Genomic DNA, 15,347 nt, shown 5'->3' with positions numbered 1-15,347 from the left:
GGGAGCCCCAAGCTCTGTCTCCCAAAACCCCGTAGCTCTGACTCCTAAGTTGCCCAGCTGCTTGACAAACAATCACTCGCCAAGGACACATCCCGACAATGTGCTTTTAATTGCACTTATGCCAAAGGTATCTCCTTTCCCGGTTAAAATAAAAAAGACGCGTGACGAAGACTGGCTCTGTATCTGAGCGGGGCGGCGATCTCCGTGCTCTGGGGCTGGGCCTCCTCCCGAGCCTCGCTGGACAGTCCCAGCACTGGCCGGCACAGGGCAGCTCTCCCTGCCGCAACCTCCCAGCCCCATCCTGACCCCGATCTCTTCAGAAAGGTGGGGCCTCTGTGTCCCTCCAATGGGCGATGGCCCAGGGCACTGCCCCTCAGGTGGACATGATGCCGCTCTTCTCACCCTTGACCTTGAGGAACTCGGCCATGCTGGAGAAGTACTTCTGGTTGGCCTCAGCCACCTTCTTCTCTGCGGCTTGTGGATTCACAATCTCCAGGCCCTGAGCAGGTGAGGGAGATGGGATGAGGTGGGGAGACGGCCTGGCCCCTAACAACGCCCCCCCGCCCAGCTCCGCCAGCTCCCAGTGAGGGAATCGTGAAATGTCAGGGACCCAGGGGCCCTTCCCAGTGGTCCTTGGGCTCTGGGCAAACATACGGACAGTTTGCCAGCCTCCAAATCTCCCCCACCTTGGGAGATCCTGACTGCATGGGTTCGGGGGTGGGGGGAGAGGGGAGGACCTGGGCAGCTGAGTGTTTAACAAGTTCCCCAGGTGATTGTAAAACCACCACCGCTGGAGAACAGCTGATCCTGTTTAGTTCCTGAATAAGGAAACTGAGTCCCAGAAGTAAGTGGCTTGCCTGCAGCCCCAGCACAAATAGCACCAACCCCACTGAGGATTTAACCACCGACCAGCTCTGGGGACCCGACGCGTGGCAGGCGCTCTTCTCAAGGTTCTACACATGGTGAGGCTCATTTTCTCGCTGAGGCCTCCCCTGAGGCCCCCCCCCCCCCCATCTCCCTTAGCCCTTTCCGTCCCCAGCACATTCCACCTTCCAACACACTATATATCTTATTTGTCTGTCCTCCTGCCACACCATAAGCTCCACTAGGGCAAAACTTCCTGTCTCTTGTTTGTGGCTGTGTCCCAGCACCTGCAACAGCCCTTGGAACTTAGCAGGCACTCAGCAGACACCAGCTGATGCAGGGAGGGAGCTGTTACTCCCCAGAAACCATGGGCCACACTAGCCCTGCATGGCAGGTGAGTAAACTGAGGCATGGACGGGACAGGTGAGGGACCTGCCCTGGCTCCATCCTGTGCACTGGTGGCTGGGCTGGGGTCTCGACTGCCCAGCCCACTGACCTAGGACCTTTCCTGTGGGGCCCTGAGGTGGCCCCAACCACCTGGCTCTTGGAAGGTGGGGACCCAGAGCCTCAGGGAGGGGCTGAGCCTGCTTGAGGTCACAGAGCCTAACTGGCCCCTAACCTCACCGCATGCCAGGAACCCAGCCCTTCAGGGGCTTCATCGGTGCCCCCCCCCCCCCCCCCACCACGGCAGCCCTGAAAGGGGCCCTGTCGTGTGCTCATTTCACAGGTGAGGAAGCTGGAGTCCAGGAGGGAAGGGGCTTTCCCCAGGCCTCCTGACTCCAGAGGGGCCAGTACCTGGAGGGGGGTGAAGGCCACGCTGGAGGCGGTGCCCGAGGAGCGGTCGCGGATGGTGGACTTCCCGCCGTACACCACACTCTGCTTCTGCAGGGTCCGCTGTGGGGAGGGCAGTGGAGGTCCGGGCTGTGGCCTGGGCCCAAGCACCTGCACCCGCCTCCCCCAGTCCCTTCCCAGGCCCAGCTATACCTGCAGCGTCTTGGAGATTCTGGCTTTAGTGGCCTCGTTCACCTGCGTCTGCCGCACCCGCCCACTGCCCGACTTGCCCAAGTGGCCCAGGCTGAAGCCCAGGTCCTCCTGGTAGGCATCCTCCTCGATCTGGTGGGAGAGGAAGGCGTCCTGGTGTCAGCCGCCTCCTCAATTAGCTAGAAGCCCAGGCATCCACCCCATAAGCCAGTCCTATTCCAGTACCCACTGGGCCCTGAATGCAGTGAGCCTGGCTGGGGCCCCAGCGAGGAAGTCAGGTCCCGTTACTGCTCCCTGAGCTGACAGCTGAGAGGGGCCGTGCGTGCATGTGCGTCTGTGTGGTGTCAGGAACCCAAACAGGTGTCACTGACGAAACGGCATCTGAGCTAGTTCTTGCAGGAGCTGTACGGTGATGCTCGGGTAACAAGAGCCTGGCAGGGGTGGAGCCTGGGGAAGGACATGTACAGCAGAGCAGGGGAGGGACGAGCCTGGAGGCCTCCGGTGTCAGGTGCCCGGTTGGATGGGAAGCCTCGGGACAAGGGAGGCTGGTGCTGAAGACACATGGATCCCTTTGGGCTGGGTGGATGGGACAGGGAGGAGCCTGTGGTGCTGCCCCAGGTCTTGTGGGGAAGAGTTGGGGGGCGATGGCCACAGAGAGGAAGGAATGCAGCAGGGGGCGGGGGCAGAGCGGGGTGGGGTCTGACCTCCCCGAAGCTCATGCGGTTGGCCTGCTTCCGGATCTCGGTCAGCCCCAGCCGCTCCTTCATCTTGCGGTACCTGGGGATGGGGCAGGGGGTCAGCTGGGAGGGTGCGAGCCTCCTCCCTTCCCGCCCCGGCCCAGCCAGTCCCCGGACCCCACCTGCGGCCGCCTCGCTTCTTGCGCTGCCCGTCGAGGGGCGCAGGCAGCGGCTTCACCTGCTTCACAGGCGGCGGCTCCTGCCACTTGTCGAACTTGCGCTCGATCTCGTCCTTCAGCTCGTAGCCCACCTGGGGAGGAGGGGTGGGGGTCCTGCAGCTCCTCCTGCAGCCCGGCCTGTCCGCCCAGCTCCCTCCTTCCCACCTGGCCCTGGAGGACCCCGTGCCTCTGGACTCTGGGGGGTTAAGTCACGCCTACCACGCGACGCTCCTGCACTGTATCTCGGGCTCAGCCCTCTCCTCTCAACACTGCGCCCCACAGGAATGGCCCAGAGCTCCCGCGCCCCCTCCCCAACCTCCACCCCAACTCTCCTCAGATCAGTAAGTGGCGATGCCCCGGAGTCGGTCAGCCTCTTACACCCCGAGAATCCCGCCAGGCTCTTCCTTCAGGAAGGACCCCACACTGGCCCTCTCCAGCACCTCCCCAGCGTGGCTGAGGCCAAGCTCTCCCCAGGGCACGCGAGGCTCCACGTGGTCTGTTCCCGTCCCGCCAGCCTCCTCTCCCTGGGGCTCGTGTGCTCCAGCCGCAGGGCCTGTGCAGCGACCCTTCCCTTTGCTTGAGATATGCTTCCTCCAGCATCTGCAGGACTGGTGTGCTAACTGCACTCAGGTCTATGTTAAACCCTCACCCCCTCAGAGAAGCCCTCCCTGACTTCCAAGTTGATCTGTCTAACCTCCCCCGCCACCCCCAAAGCCCGGCATCTCTCTTCCCAGTCTTTACTCAGCACCACTGGACACACCGCAGATCTACCCGCTTGTGTCTCCTTGCCCCGTCCCCAGCCAGAATGGAGGTGCCACAGAGGCAGGGCTTCTGTCTGCACCGCCAGCATCCAGGCCAGTGGTCAGACAGAGACGGAACCCCTGACCGCTGTTCCAGGCTGGGTGCTTAGAAAACAACAATGCACAAGACAGAACACATCTACTCTCACAGAACAAGGCTGCCAAGGCAGACGGGTTGAGCGAAAAATTAACTAAATAATGACAGTGGTGGTAGAGGGGACAGATCCCGGTGTGGCAGGCAAATACCTCCCCCTCCCCAAAAGGTGTCCACGACTGACTCTCTGGTCCTTGTGAATATGTCACCTTAGCTGACAAAAGGGACTCTGCAGATGTGATTGCATTAAGGATCTTGAAATGGGGAGAGAGTGCCTTAGATGATCAGTGTGGGCCCAGTGTAATTACTGGGTCCTTAAGAGAGAAGATGTGAAGACAGAAGCAGAGTCAGACAGAGCTGGGAAGATGCTACACTGGCTTTGAAGATGGAGGAAGGGGCCATGAGCCAAGGGATGCAGGTGGCCTTTGGCAGCTGGAAGAGGCAGCTCCTCCGCTGGAGCCTCCAGGATTGAACGCTGCCAGCACCTTGACTTCAGCCCCGGGGACCCACCGGAGACCTCCCACCCACAGAACTCTAGGGCGGAAGCCCTGTGTTGCTTTAGGCCACTGAGCCTGTGCTGATGTGTCACAGCGGCAGCAACGGGAAACCTGTATAGCGGGGGAGGGGAAGCGGACCATGGTGGGGGCCACGACAGACACTCCCACCTCTGCCCTGTTGGGACAGGGCTCTCGTGTGGTGGGTCCTCTGAAGACAGCTCTCCCTGAGACAGACCACAGGTCACACGGACAGACGCCACCTGCCCCTCACCTTCCCCTCCGTGCTCTCGTGGAAACTGTCCACGCGGGCCGCCAGCGTGCACTTGGCGGCCACCAGCCGGGCCGCTTTCCGCCGGAGATCCTGGAGCAACGGACAGGGAGCAGGGTCAGTGTGAGGATGCAGTTGGATCACAGCCTTTCCAAAGCTCTAGTCTCCATTCCTGCCTGTGAAGCATTTCACCTTCACCACTATTGTGTTACTGTAATAACACGTCATAGTAACAAATTATCATTGTGTCTTCTTTCAACCTACCTTCCCATTTGCACAGACAACTTAATTGCATTACTACAGATGGGAGATTATCAAATACTGAGAAAACACGTATGTTATGATCAAACCTTAAAACATCCGTGTATCACCAAAAACGGTGTCTTGTGCCACGAAAGGTATGGGCCAGGTTCTGAGAAACACCAAGATGGTACCTGTAACACCCACAGCCCCAAGTCTCAGGCAGTAGCAGTAGCAGTAATAAAACAGTAAGCCAGCAGCAGCTAGGCGCAGAGGAGAATTGAACCCTGCCCTAAGAGGTCTGGCCTTGGCCCTGACTCGGGGGCGGTGCCCTGTGCTGGCGGGGGCCTGGGTAAGCCAGAGAGCTGCCCTGTGACTCAGGCTGGGGTCTGTGAGTCTCAGGGTCCCAGGCACGTCTGTGCCCCTGAGCCCCAAGGCCCTGCTGGGCGTCCTGCCGGCACCTGTGCGTGCCGTCTCAGGCAGTGCCGCGTTCGGGACTCCCGGACCCTGCCCTCGAGCTTCTCCCCCGGCTGGCATCACTCTGAGCGCCCTCGCTGTGATAAACCGTAACCCCGCGTGCACTGGCTCAAGGTGAGCCCCGTGAGTCCCTCCAGTGTCACTGAGCCCGACAGCGGTCTCCGGAACCCCGAACTCACAAGCGAATGCTTCCGCCACCTTTTATGCATGAGGCCGGATCTCAAAGCGCTGCCTAGGAGTGAGTCCTCGTCTCGACCCCGTGAAGCAGGCTCGGCTTCCCTCAGTTCCAGACAGGGAGCCTGAGGCTCAGCGCCCAGGCCTCCTGCCCAGCCGGTAAGTGCTGCGACCAGAACCCCAACCGGGCCGACCAGCTCCAGCATCCCTGTTCCCACACCCCGTGCGGCCCCTCCTCCGGGGTCCTGACCCCTGTCATCCGCAGTGACCCCAGGACCCGGGGAGCAGAGGGGGCGGCCCTTCGGGGCACAGCATAAGGTTCCGAGGTGGGGTGGGACGCACCGGGGGCAGGGACTGCACGATGTCGCTGTGGTAGATGTAGCCGGTGTGGGGCAGCACCGAGGTGGACGAGAAGCCGGACAGCGTCTTGCGCTGGGCCCCGAGCAGCATGATGTTGCAGGCGGGCATCTTGGAGAGGTTGGTCAGGCCGCCGGCCACCCCTGCGGGGGAGGGCGGGAGGGAGGGGTTAGAAGGAGCGAGGGTTTGTCTGGGGGCTCACCACGCGCTCCGCTTCACAGGAGTGTCTGGTTGGAGCCCTGAGGCGGCCCCGCGAGGGAGGGCCAACGTGTCCCATCTCAGAGGGTGGTTTCAGAGGAGGCTCAGAGAGGTGAAGCAACTTGCTAGAGGTGCACAGGGAGCAACTGGCCCAGCAGGAACCCAACCCCAGAGCTGCAAAGCCCCACAGCCCTGCTCTGTGCTTCTCCACGGTTTTCACCACGCCGGGAGCGCGTGACAAGAGGGCCGGGTGAGAATCACCTCTGCGCTCCCTCCAGCGTGTCTGCAGGCGTGGGGGAGGGAAGAGGAGCTGCAGGTAAGTGTTTCTGCCTCTGACGGGGGACTGCTGTGTGGAGCGCCCTGTGCTGGGTGCTTTTAAGGATTAGGTAAATGGTCTCATCAGGCAAATGAATCCTTGAAACAAGCCTCCGGCACCTGTGTGGCAGTAGAACAGCCCCCGTGGTCATGGACACCACCCCCCCCAGAACCTGCAACTGTGGTGCCGTGTGCAGCCAAAGGGACTCTGCAGACATGGTCAAGTTAAGGCCCCTGAGAGGGGAGATTACCCTGGAGGAGCCTGGCAGGCTCAGTGTCATCACGAGGGTCCTTAAATGTGGGAGAGAAAAGCAGAGTCAGAGGAGACTTTAAAGACGGAGGAAAGGGGGCTTCCTGGGTGGCGCAGTGGTTAAGAATCCGCCTGCCAATACAGGGGACACGGGTTCCATCCCTGCTCCAGGAAGATCCCACATGCCGCGGAGCAACTAAGCCCATGCGCCACAACTATTGAGCCCATGTGCCACAACTACTGAAGCCCAAGCACCTAGAGTCCGTGCTCCGCCACAAGAGAAGCCACAGCAATGAGGAGTCCGTGCACCACAACGAAGAGTAGCCCCAGCTCTCCGCAACCTGAGAAAGCCCATGTGCAGCCACGAAGACCCAACACAGCCAAAAAACAAACAAACAAATTTATAAAGACAGAGGAAGGGGCCAAGAGCCAAGGGATACAGGCACCTCTGGAAGCTGGAAAAGACAGGGAAACAGCTTCCTCCCCTGACCCGCCACGAAGGACCACAGCCCCACCGACACCTTCATTTCAGCCCAGTGAGGCCTGCAGTGGACTTTTGACCTCCACAACTGTCAGACGATAAACTTCGGCATTCAAGCCTCTTGGTTAGCAGTCATCTGTTACAGCAGCCAGAGGAAACTAGCACAGCCCCCAACAGCCACTGGGGAAACCAGCGCATGTGACACCGTTTGCCCAAAGATGTGAGGTCAGTGAGGGGGAAGCAGGATCCACATCGAGTTTATCCTTCCCTGAAACCACTGCTTCTTTCTACCCTGCAACTCTGCACGCACTTGCCCCCAAGACTGTGTTATGGGTGGAACTGGGTCCCCTCAAATTCATACACTGAGTCCTAACCCTCCCCTCCGCACACCTCAGAATGTGCCAGGATTTGGAGACGGGGCCTTTAAAGAGGTGACCAACGTGAAAAGATGTCACAGGATGGGCCCTAATCCAGTAGGACTGGTGCCCTTATGAGAGGAGGAGACTAGGACACAGTCACACATGGAGGGAAGACCACGTGAGGACGCAGTGAGAAGGTGGCCATCTACACGCCAAGGGGAGCGGCCTCAGGAGGAGCCTCCCAGCCTCCACACTGTGAGGATAAATCTCAGTTGCTGAAGCCCCCCAGTCTGTGGTACTTTGCTACAGGAGCCTGGGCTAACACAGCTGCTTTACCAAACTTCCCCTGGCAGTGCTGCGTGGCTGAAGGGGTCAGGAGCCTGAGGGGGTGCTCTGAGGCTGCAGAGAACCCCTGAGGAGGAACGGACCCACTCTTGAATCCCAACACACTGCCAGGACCCGTGCCCCCACCTTGTGGAGAACACGAGGCTCAGAGAGCTGACTTCACTATTGCCAGGCAGCCCCGCGGGGCCATGGCAGAGCTGGGAGCTGCCTGGACGCCCCGGCCTTTCCACCAGCCACGCCGCCTCGCCCCTCTGCAGCCTGTCTGGCCCCAGCTCTGCTGGGGACACAGGGGCTGACCAGGCTCAGGGCCGCCATGCTTTCTCTGTGTCTGTATGAAGAGCAGGCTGGCCTGACCTCCGTGATCTCCAGGAGAGATGAGAGGGTGGGGGCGAGGAGACACGGTCCTGGGGCCAAATCCCCGTTTTGCAGCAAAGGGGCCGACTCTCGCCAGGCCACGTGGCCTGCGGGGCCGCGCCTGCGCGGGGCCGGGTCTCACCCATGATCTTGGCGGCAGTGGATGCCCCGATGATGATCGAGAGGTTGGGCGCGATGAAGGACATGCGCGACTCCACGTACTCGTAGATGCGGTGCTTGGAGGCGTTGAGCTCCAGGGCCATGTCGCAGGCCTCCTCCAGCCGCTCCAGCTCCTCCTCCGACAGCTGCTGCCTGCAGGGGCGGGGGTGGGGACGCGGCTGGGACCGACCCCCCCCTCGGCGTGTCCTGTCTGACCGGCGCAGGGGCCCCCGTCCCCCCAGCTGTGGGTGTGCACACGTGTGTGCAGCTTCGGGACACATACAAGTCCCGCCGGCCCGGAGGCCTGCAGCAAGGGCTGCTGGGAACCAGGCCTCGGTGGCAGCACCCTCGCCGGCTGCACGGTGGCCTCGCCCTGCCCATTCCGGGCTCTGCCCGGGGGAGGCAACCTGCAAGGCCATGCCGGAGCCGGGGCCTTGGCAGGTGCCGCCTCTTCCTGAGACGCTCTCCCCCGAGCTCCGCCACGCCCTCAGCCGTGCCGACCACCCAGGCCCACCATCCACTTGCTTCCCTCATGGCACTGTCACCAGCTGCGATCCCTGTGCCTATTCACGGCCTCCCCGTTCCAGAGCTCTGCTCTGGGGGGACAGGTGTTCCCTTCTCTCACACAGCACAGACGCCAGAGGGGCAGGTGGAGACCCGGCGTTCACCCTAGCGAGGGGGTGACACACCAGAGACACACACTTCTAATCACGGGCCTGCCCCCTGCCTCACCCCTCAAGACCACGGACTCCGGGGGGAGGCTGGCTCCCCATGTCCGGGGACCCCCGAGCCCAGCACGGCGCCTGGCTCGCAGGAGGCGCTCAGTAAGCAGGTGTGGAACTGCAGTGAGCTGTCCTCCCGAGACAGACGCCCGTGCCCGGATCTGGGGCCCCGAGACCGTCGTCTGCTGTCGGGTGGACCTGCTGCGTACGCACCCCTGGGTGGTGGAGGCGGTGACGCTGACGACCATGATGGTGGCGTTGGTCAGGATCTGCTGCAGGTTCTCATTGTTCTTGCACTTGTCCAGGCTGTTGCCCAGCTCCTGGGGGGGCGAGAGGGCAGGAGAGGGGAGGCCCGGGGACCCAGGAAGCTCCAGAACCTCTCCTGCTCCTGCGCCCACTCGGTGCCCTCCAGGCCCAGTGGGAAAGCGGGGGCTGTCCTCAGGGCGCTCCCCTGCCTCCCCCCAGTTCCCACAACCCTACTGCTCAAAGGAGCAGCACCGTCTGCCCCGTGCGGGCGGACCCGGAAGCAGACCTGAGCCAATGGGCCACCCAGGGAGGATCCGCTGCCCCCACAGGCCTGCTGCCCGCGTCCACTCAGAGTGCAGGTCTGAGCAGGTCACTCCCCTGTGTGGACATCCCCTGCACCGCCCCCATCTGCTCCTGGACTCATGGGGGGGTCTTGCGCTGGTGACCCCACCTTCACTTGCCTGACCCTCCCGTGGTAACGTTCCCGTAACACCCAGAGCCTCAGAGGCCAGGTGTGATCCCACCTCTTCCACGCGCCTCCTCGCTTGTTCCCTGAATGCACGAGGGCCTGTTCCCATCTCGGGATCCTGGCACCCAGGACCACTTCCCCGACTCTCTGCTCCCTGTTCCCATCCCGTCTCTGGCCAAAGGCTTAGCAACTAGAGCCTTCCCCTTAGTCCCGGGGGTCCGAGGGCAGGGCCCCGCCTCCCCTTCACACCAGTGGTGGTCGGGGAGCCCTTTCTCCCCACTCACCTTGACGGTGCGGATGTAATCCAGTGCATTGGGGACCAGAGACTCCAGTTCAGGGAATCGCTTCGAGTACTTATCCCGGATGAACTTATGGATGATGTCTAAGGGGGATGGGGTGGGGAGGAGCCTGATGGGGCATGGCAGACTGCTGGCTCTCCCAGCAGCCATTTCCCCTTCTTCCTTCAGTAGCAGCGGAACCCCTAATTAGAGCTGGGCTCACAGACACGCAGCACAAAGGTGACATTTCCTGGCTGCCCTTACTGGGCATCTGAGTTAGGTCTGGCCTACAAGACATGAGCTGAAGGCACATGTGCAACTTCCAGGTCACTGCCTCAAAGGGAAAAAACGTGCTCTCCTCTTCTCTCCCATTTTCTGCTGATGGGGATGTGGAGGTGATGGTTGGAGGTGGGCTGTCACTTTGTACCATGAAACAGGTAGCAGATCAACGAGACAGAAAAAGCCTGGACTCTTCATCCAGACTTTCACACGACAGAAAAATATGCTTCCTTCTCATGTAACCACTCTGTTACAGCAACTGAATTCGAGCTAATAGAGGGGCTTGGGGACAGGACCCCGGGAAGGGCCAGCAGGAAAGGTGGCCTGGGATCCTGCCTGCCCCTCCCCTGGGGGTGGGAGGGGGCTGCGGGGGACAGCGGGCAGGGCTGTCTCTGCCTGCCCCTCCCGGCACTCACTCAGCTCGTTTTCGATCTCCACCGTCAGGTTGTTGGCGTCCACGATGACCCGGTACTCGGGGGCCGCCTCCACTGGTCCCATCACTGTGAGGATGAGACACAGCCCAGCGTCGGTGTGTGTCTATGCACCCATCCCTCCCAGGTCCACAGCTGGGTGAGGCTCGGGCTGCGGCTAGAGGGGCGCAGGGAGGGGCTGAAGAGGAAACTGGGGGACAGGTCTGCATATCTGCAAACCTCCCATCTCTCCCCCCAGGCCAGGCTAGACGTGACCCCATCTCGCCCTGGCCCTAACCCTCCTGGAGCTCCCCGCACCCTTAGGACTAACAGCCCAGCTCCCTGGAGTGATGTTCGAGGCCTCCCAGAAGGCTGGAAGCTCTGTGAGGACAAGTGCCGTGTCTGTTTCCCACGGCCGCACCCCGGTGCGCCTGGCCGCCTGCAGTCGCTCCGTGGATACCTGCTGACTTACGGACTCCAGCCTGGTCTCTGCACCTTCCCGGCCCCATCCTCTCGTCACACCCCCATCTCATTACGTTCCAGCCATTAAAGGACTTATTACAGTGCCCTGAACACTCGGGCTGCCTCCTCTCCTCTTGGCCTTTGCATATGCTGTTCCCTCTCCCTGGTACATCCCTTCCTCATGTCTGTTTCTGGAAAACTCTTCAAGCTCTAACAGTAACAACAGTAACAATGATAACAGTACTATCACGAGCGACTGACACACACAGGGCTTCCTGTGCACATCACACTGTTCTGAGTGTCTTAAGGGCATAACTAATTTTTCCACAAGCACCCAGGGAGGTTGGTGTTAAATCAGGCCAACGTTGCAGAGAAAGAAACGGAGCGACACGGCCTGAGGTCACGGAGCCAGCAACGCACAGCTGAGATCCAACCCGAGTCTGCGGTCTTGACCCTGATGCTCAAGTGCCTCTACATCCTTAAGATTCACAAGGTACCTAACAATCCCTCCCTCACCTTCCAGGAGGGCCAAGTGTCTCCTCCGCTCCCACCACACTCCTGCCACATCCATCAGACACGATCACCACCCAGTCTGCAGCTGTTTCGTGTCCACCTTCCCCACGAGACACTGAGTGTGATCAAATCAGACTTGATCCCCCAGTCTGGCCCACACTAGGAAATGTCCCTTTTATGATTCCCCACGACTCTCTGGCTGGAGAGGCTCCTGGCCTGGCATTCAAAACCGTGCATGGTCAGGTGCCTTGTCAGCCTCCCCACCACCATGGATGTCCAAGGTTCTGCACGTGCAGCTCTTTCCCCGGGCACAGGCCCCCCTGTTCTTGGCCTGGCCTGTATATTCATGCTTCAAAGTCCAGTTGAGACATCCGTTCTTTCCTGACCGAGGCAGGGTCAGCCGGCCCCTCCTGTGCCTCCCAAGTGTCCCGGGCCTTCTCTTTCCTCGCAGGCACCGCCCACCAGTAACTGTCTGCTCTGCCAGCCCCTGAGCGTTCTGAGAGCAGAGGCCCACACAGGCATGGCCCCCAGGGTGCCTTGGGAAAAGGTGAAAGAAAGAATGGAACGAGTGAGTCTCCCTGAAACACTGCTCTGACTACCCCACTCCAGTGCCGAGAAGCCTCCCTTGGCTCCCTGCTGCCGAGGAATTCCACCCGAGAGCGCCCGCTTCCCAAGAAAGACAGGGGTGGTGACAGGATTGTCCTCTTAGAGCTGGTCTGAACACTCAAGAGATAACCCAGCTTTCCCCAGACCTGGAAGTGAGAAGAGATTTTAGGGGATGTTTTAATAGTTTTTATGGTTACTTTTTTATACTTCCATGGTTACTTTCTATTTACCAAATCATACCCGTTTTCCATCCACAGTAGCGATATCTTTCCTTCTTAGGTAAACTGAAGGAAGTAAGTATGTGGATTTAAAAACGTGAAATGTTTTTCACAGATGTGGCAAACCTCTCTAACTGATGAGCTTATCAACAGAGTTTGGAAAGCCTTGAGAGAAATCCTATCACAATCAGCCAGTGCTCAGCATGGAGCAAGGGCTTAAGAAGCAGCAGCTTTAGGGAACTCCCTGGTGGTCCAGTAGTTAGCACTCCGCACTTCCACTGCAGGGGGCATGGCTTCCCTCTCTGCTCAGGGAACTAAGATCCCACATGCCTCTTGGTGCAGCCAAAAAATTAAAAGAAAAAAGAAAAATTTTTAAAACTAAAGCAGCGTCAGCTGTAGAATGCAGCACGCTCTTAGGAGAGAAGGGGACTGGGATGGAGGAGAAGAAGCGGGCTCTGGCAAAGGGTGAGAGAAAGAGCCAACTTCCAGAGTCACCAGCAGCAAAAGGGCCAAGGGGCCTGACGGGTGAGGGCCAAGGGAGGGAGAAGGTACCTTCCGAAGCTCTGGCCTGCTTGCTGATATACTCCTCAATCTTCATCATGATCTCAGCGAACTGTTCGGGGAGGAGAGGAGTCAGAACCCAGGACCCTCCAGGAACAGAAGCTGCTGCCCGTGTCACCCCGCCCAGGAGCTCCTCTCACCATCTTGCTGTCCCACAGCTTGGCGATGCTCTTGACCGAATCCCCGGAAAGGTCCAGCTGGGTCTCCTCCTGCACATCCTCGATCGCCGGCTCCTCCTCTTCCTCCCCATAGCTTCCTCCTTCCTCCTCTTCTGCCGCCTCCTCGAGGTCAGCCAGGAGCTCATCGGCCAGAGACATCCTGAGGTCTGTGGGGAGGGAGAGCAGGGTTCCTCCTCATTACCGGGAGGGGCCTCCCCTGCCAGAAGGCCCTGGTCCTTCTTGATCAGCCCCACTAGCATGCAGGCTCCACGGGGACAGGTACATTCATTTGCGTTCTTCTCTAGCTCCTAACTGTGCCTGGCACATAATAGATGCTCAGTAAACACCTGCTGAATGAATCCATGAACCCACCTCCCAGAACCAGATGGTCTCCAGTTATAACTCACAGTACCCACCCTTCTCACTCTCACTTCACTGGACAAGACACCGCACACCCCTCACACCACCACTTCACTAAGACTCAAAAGATACATGCTCTCTGCCTTGATGAGATATGACCTCTCCTCACATTTTCTTTTTCCCCTCATAGCAGAGGCCCCTCCCCAATTGTTGGGCCCCCCCGAATGGGTGGCAGACATCTAAAATACTGATCTCCTCAACCAGGCGGGGCCTAAAATGTCTAGAGCCTCCAGGCCAATCACCTCGGGCCATGAGCAGCTCCTCATCTACCCCCAGGTGCTGTACAAATATTAGTATTTTTGGTGACTCCCACACAGTGGAAAAGGCTGCGAAGCACTACTCAACACGGTACAATCCCCAACGCTCTGTCCTCCCCAGTGCTTTATTTTTTTAAATAAGAAACGGCTTCCTCTTCCTGTTCTTTTCCTCTTTCAATAAGACAAATGTAGGGGGAAGGAGAGGAGGGATAAATGGGAGATTGGGATGGACATACACACACTACTATATATGAAATAGGTGACTAAGAAGAACCTGCTGTATAGCAAAGGGAACTCTGTTCAATACTCTGTAATGACCTATGTAGGAAAACAAGCTAAAAAACAATGGATGTATGTATATGCATAACTGATTCACTTTGAGCAGAAAGTAACACAACATTGTAAATCAACTATACCCCAATAAAAATTTTTTAAACAAGACAAATGTGACATATACACACTACTATATAAAAACAGATAACCAACAAGTACCCACTGTACAGCACAGGGAACTACACTCAGCATTTTGTAATAACCTATAAAGGAAAAGAATCTGAGAAAGGATAGATATATATGTCTATGTATAACTGAATCACTTTGCTGTGCACCTGAAACTAACACAATTTTGTAAATCAACTATACTTCACTAAAAAAATAAAATTAAAATTAAAACAAAATTTAAAATTAAAAAATAGAGGAATTCCCTGATGGTCCAGTGGTTAGCACTTGGTACTTTCACTACTGTGGTCCTGGGCTCAATCCCTGGTCGGGGAACTAAGATCCTGCAAGCTGCATAGTGCAGCCAAATAAGTAAGTAAATAAATAAATAAAATTTACAAAAAGACAAACGGAGGCTGCAAAACTTTCATGTCCACAGAGGTTAAGTGGGTGACATAGTGAGTGAAGCAGGTTGGCGGTTGGGCAATGGGAGAAGTGGAGCCTGGAGAGCTAGGGAATCACGCTTGATGTGAAAGCTCAGCTGACAGGAAGCTGCAGACACGTGCTGCCAGCAGGAATGGGGGCTCCATGTTGCCAAGTTTTCTACTTTTTTTCAAGAAAAGTAAGAAATTCAGAATTTTTAAGTGGAACCTCCCAGTTTGAAATGTTTCTTTTTAAGTATTTAAGTGGATGATTTAAACTAACCACTATGGCACAGGCCAAACCAAAATGATTACGGGAAAGATTCGGCCCTTTCTCCCTAAAATTCAATGTCCTTTTTATACTCACTTCTCTTTACAAGACACAGCTTTTCCTTGTAAATGCACCCACGTTATCCCATACACGCCTTTCTCTAAAACTCTCCTCACTCTCACTTTCCGTGAATAAGAGGAACTCTTCTTTTATAGAACATAATCTGCTCCCCATACATAGCACTCTCTTATCTTCCCTTATCTGTTTCCCCATTAAACTGTAAGCAAAACCAGGAACCACGACTGTCTGCTCACTGCTGTATCTCCACCATCTAGCAGAATGTCCAGCACATAGCAGGTATTCAAGAAATATGGGGCAAATGAGTGAATGAACGACGTTATTTAAACCTTATACCAGCTACATCATGGCTTCCTTTCTCCGGCTCTCAGGATATATTATTTTTTCATCCCTAAGGTAGGGACACAAACATTACTTCTTGCAGGGCGGAT

The 15,347-nt window shown here is 57.8% G+C and overlaps 1 protein-coding gene across 6 annotated transcripts in view; it reads right to left on the bottom strand.

The window, feature by feature from the left end:
- Positions 1-89: 89 nt before the first annotated feature.
- The window catches only part of PRPF31 (pre-mRNA processing factor 31), a 16,123-nt gene continuing 865 nt past the window's right edge, over positions 90-15,347 (bottom strand). For 3 of the 6 annotated variants that reach the window (XM_057711993.1, XM_057711997.1, XM_057711998.1), the window contains exons 2-14: positions 13,013-13,197; positions 12,864-12,924; positions 10,519-10,602; positions 9,830-9,927; positions 9,044-9,150; positions 8,092-8,261; positions 5,633-5,790; positions 4,403-4,492; positions 2,705-2,832; positions 2,550-2,622; positions 1,849-1,977; positions 1,660-1,758; positions 230-499 (exon numbers count right to left, since the gene is read on the bottom strand). In XM_057711993.1, the coding sequence (XP_057567976.1) occupies positions 374-499; positions 1,660-1,758; positions 1,849-1,977; positions 2,550-2,622; positions 2,705-2,832; positions 4,403-4,492; positions 5,633-5,790; positions 8,092-8,261; positions 9,044-9,150; positions 9,830-9,927; positions 10,519-10,602; positions 12,864-12,924; positions 13,013-13,189 (1,500 nt within the window). In that variant the 5' untranslated portion in view covers positions 13,190-13,197 and the 3' untranslated portion in view covers positions 230-373. Of the gene's footprint in view, positions 500-1,659; positions 1,759-1,848; positions 1,978-2,549; positions 2,623-2,704; positions 2,833-4,402; positions 4,493-5,632; positions 5,791-8,091; positions 8,262-9,043; positions 9,151-9,829; positions 9,928-10,518; positions 10,603-12,863; positions 12,925-13,012; positions 13,198-15,245; positions 15,308-15,347 lie in introns of all 6 variants that reach the window. The other 3 variants (XM_057711995.1, XM_057711996.1, XM_057711999.1) reach the window with 2 other exon arrangements.

The sequence above is a fragment of the Hippopotamus amphibius genome, chromosome 16 (assembly GCF_030028045.1).
Source record: "Hippopotamus amphibius kiboko isolate mHipAmp2 chromosome 16, mHipAmp2.hap2, whole genome shotgun sequence".
Lineage (NCBI taxonomy): Eukaryota > Metazoa > Chordata > Mammalia > Artiodactyla > Hippopotamidae > Hippopotamus > Hippopotamus amphibius.
The sequence above is the reverse complement of the archived record's forward strand: the minus strand, read 5'-3'. Positions and strand labels throughout refer to the sequence as shown.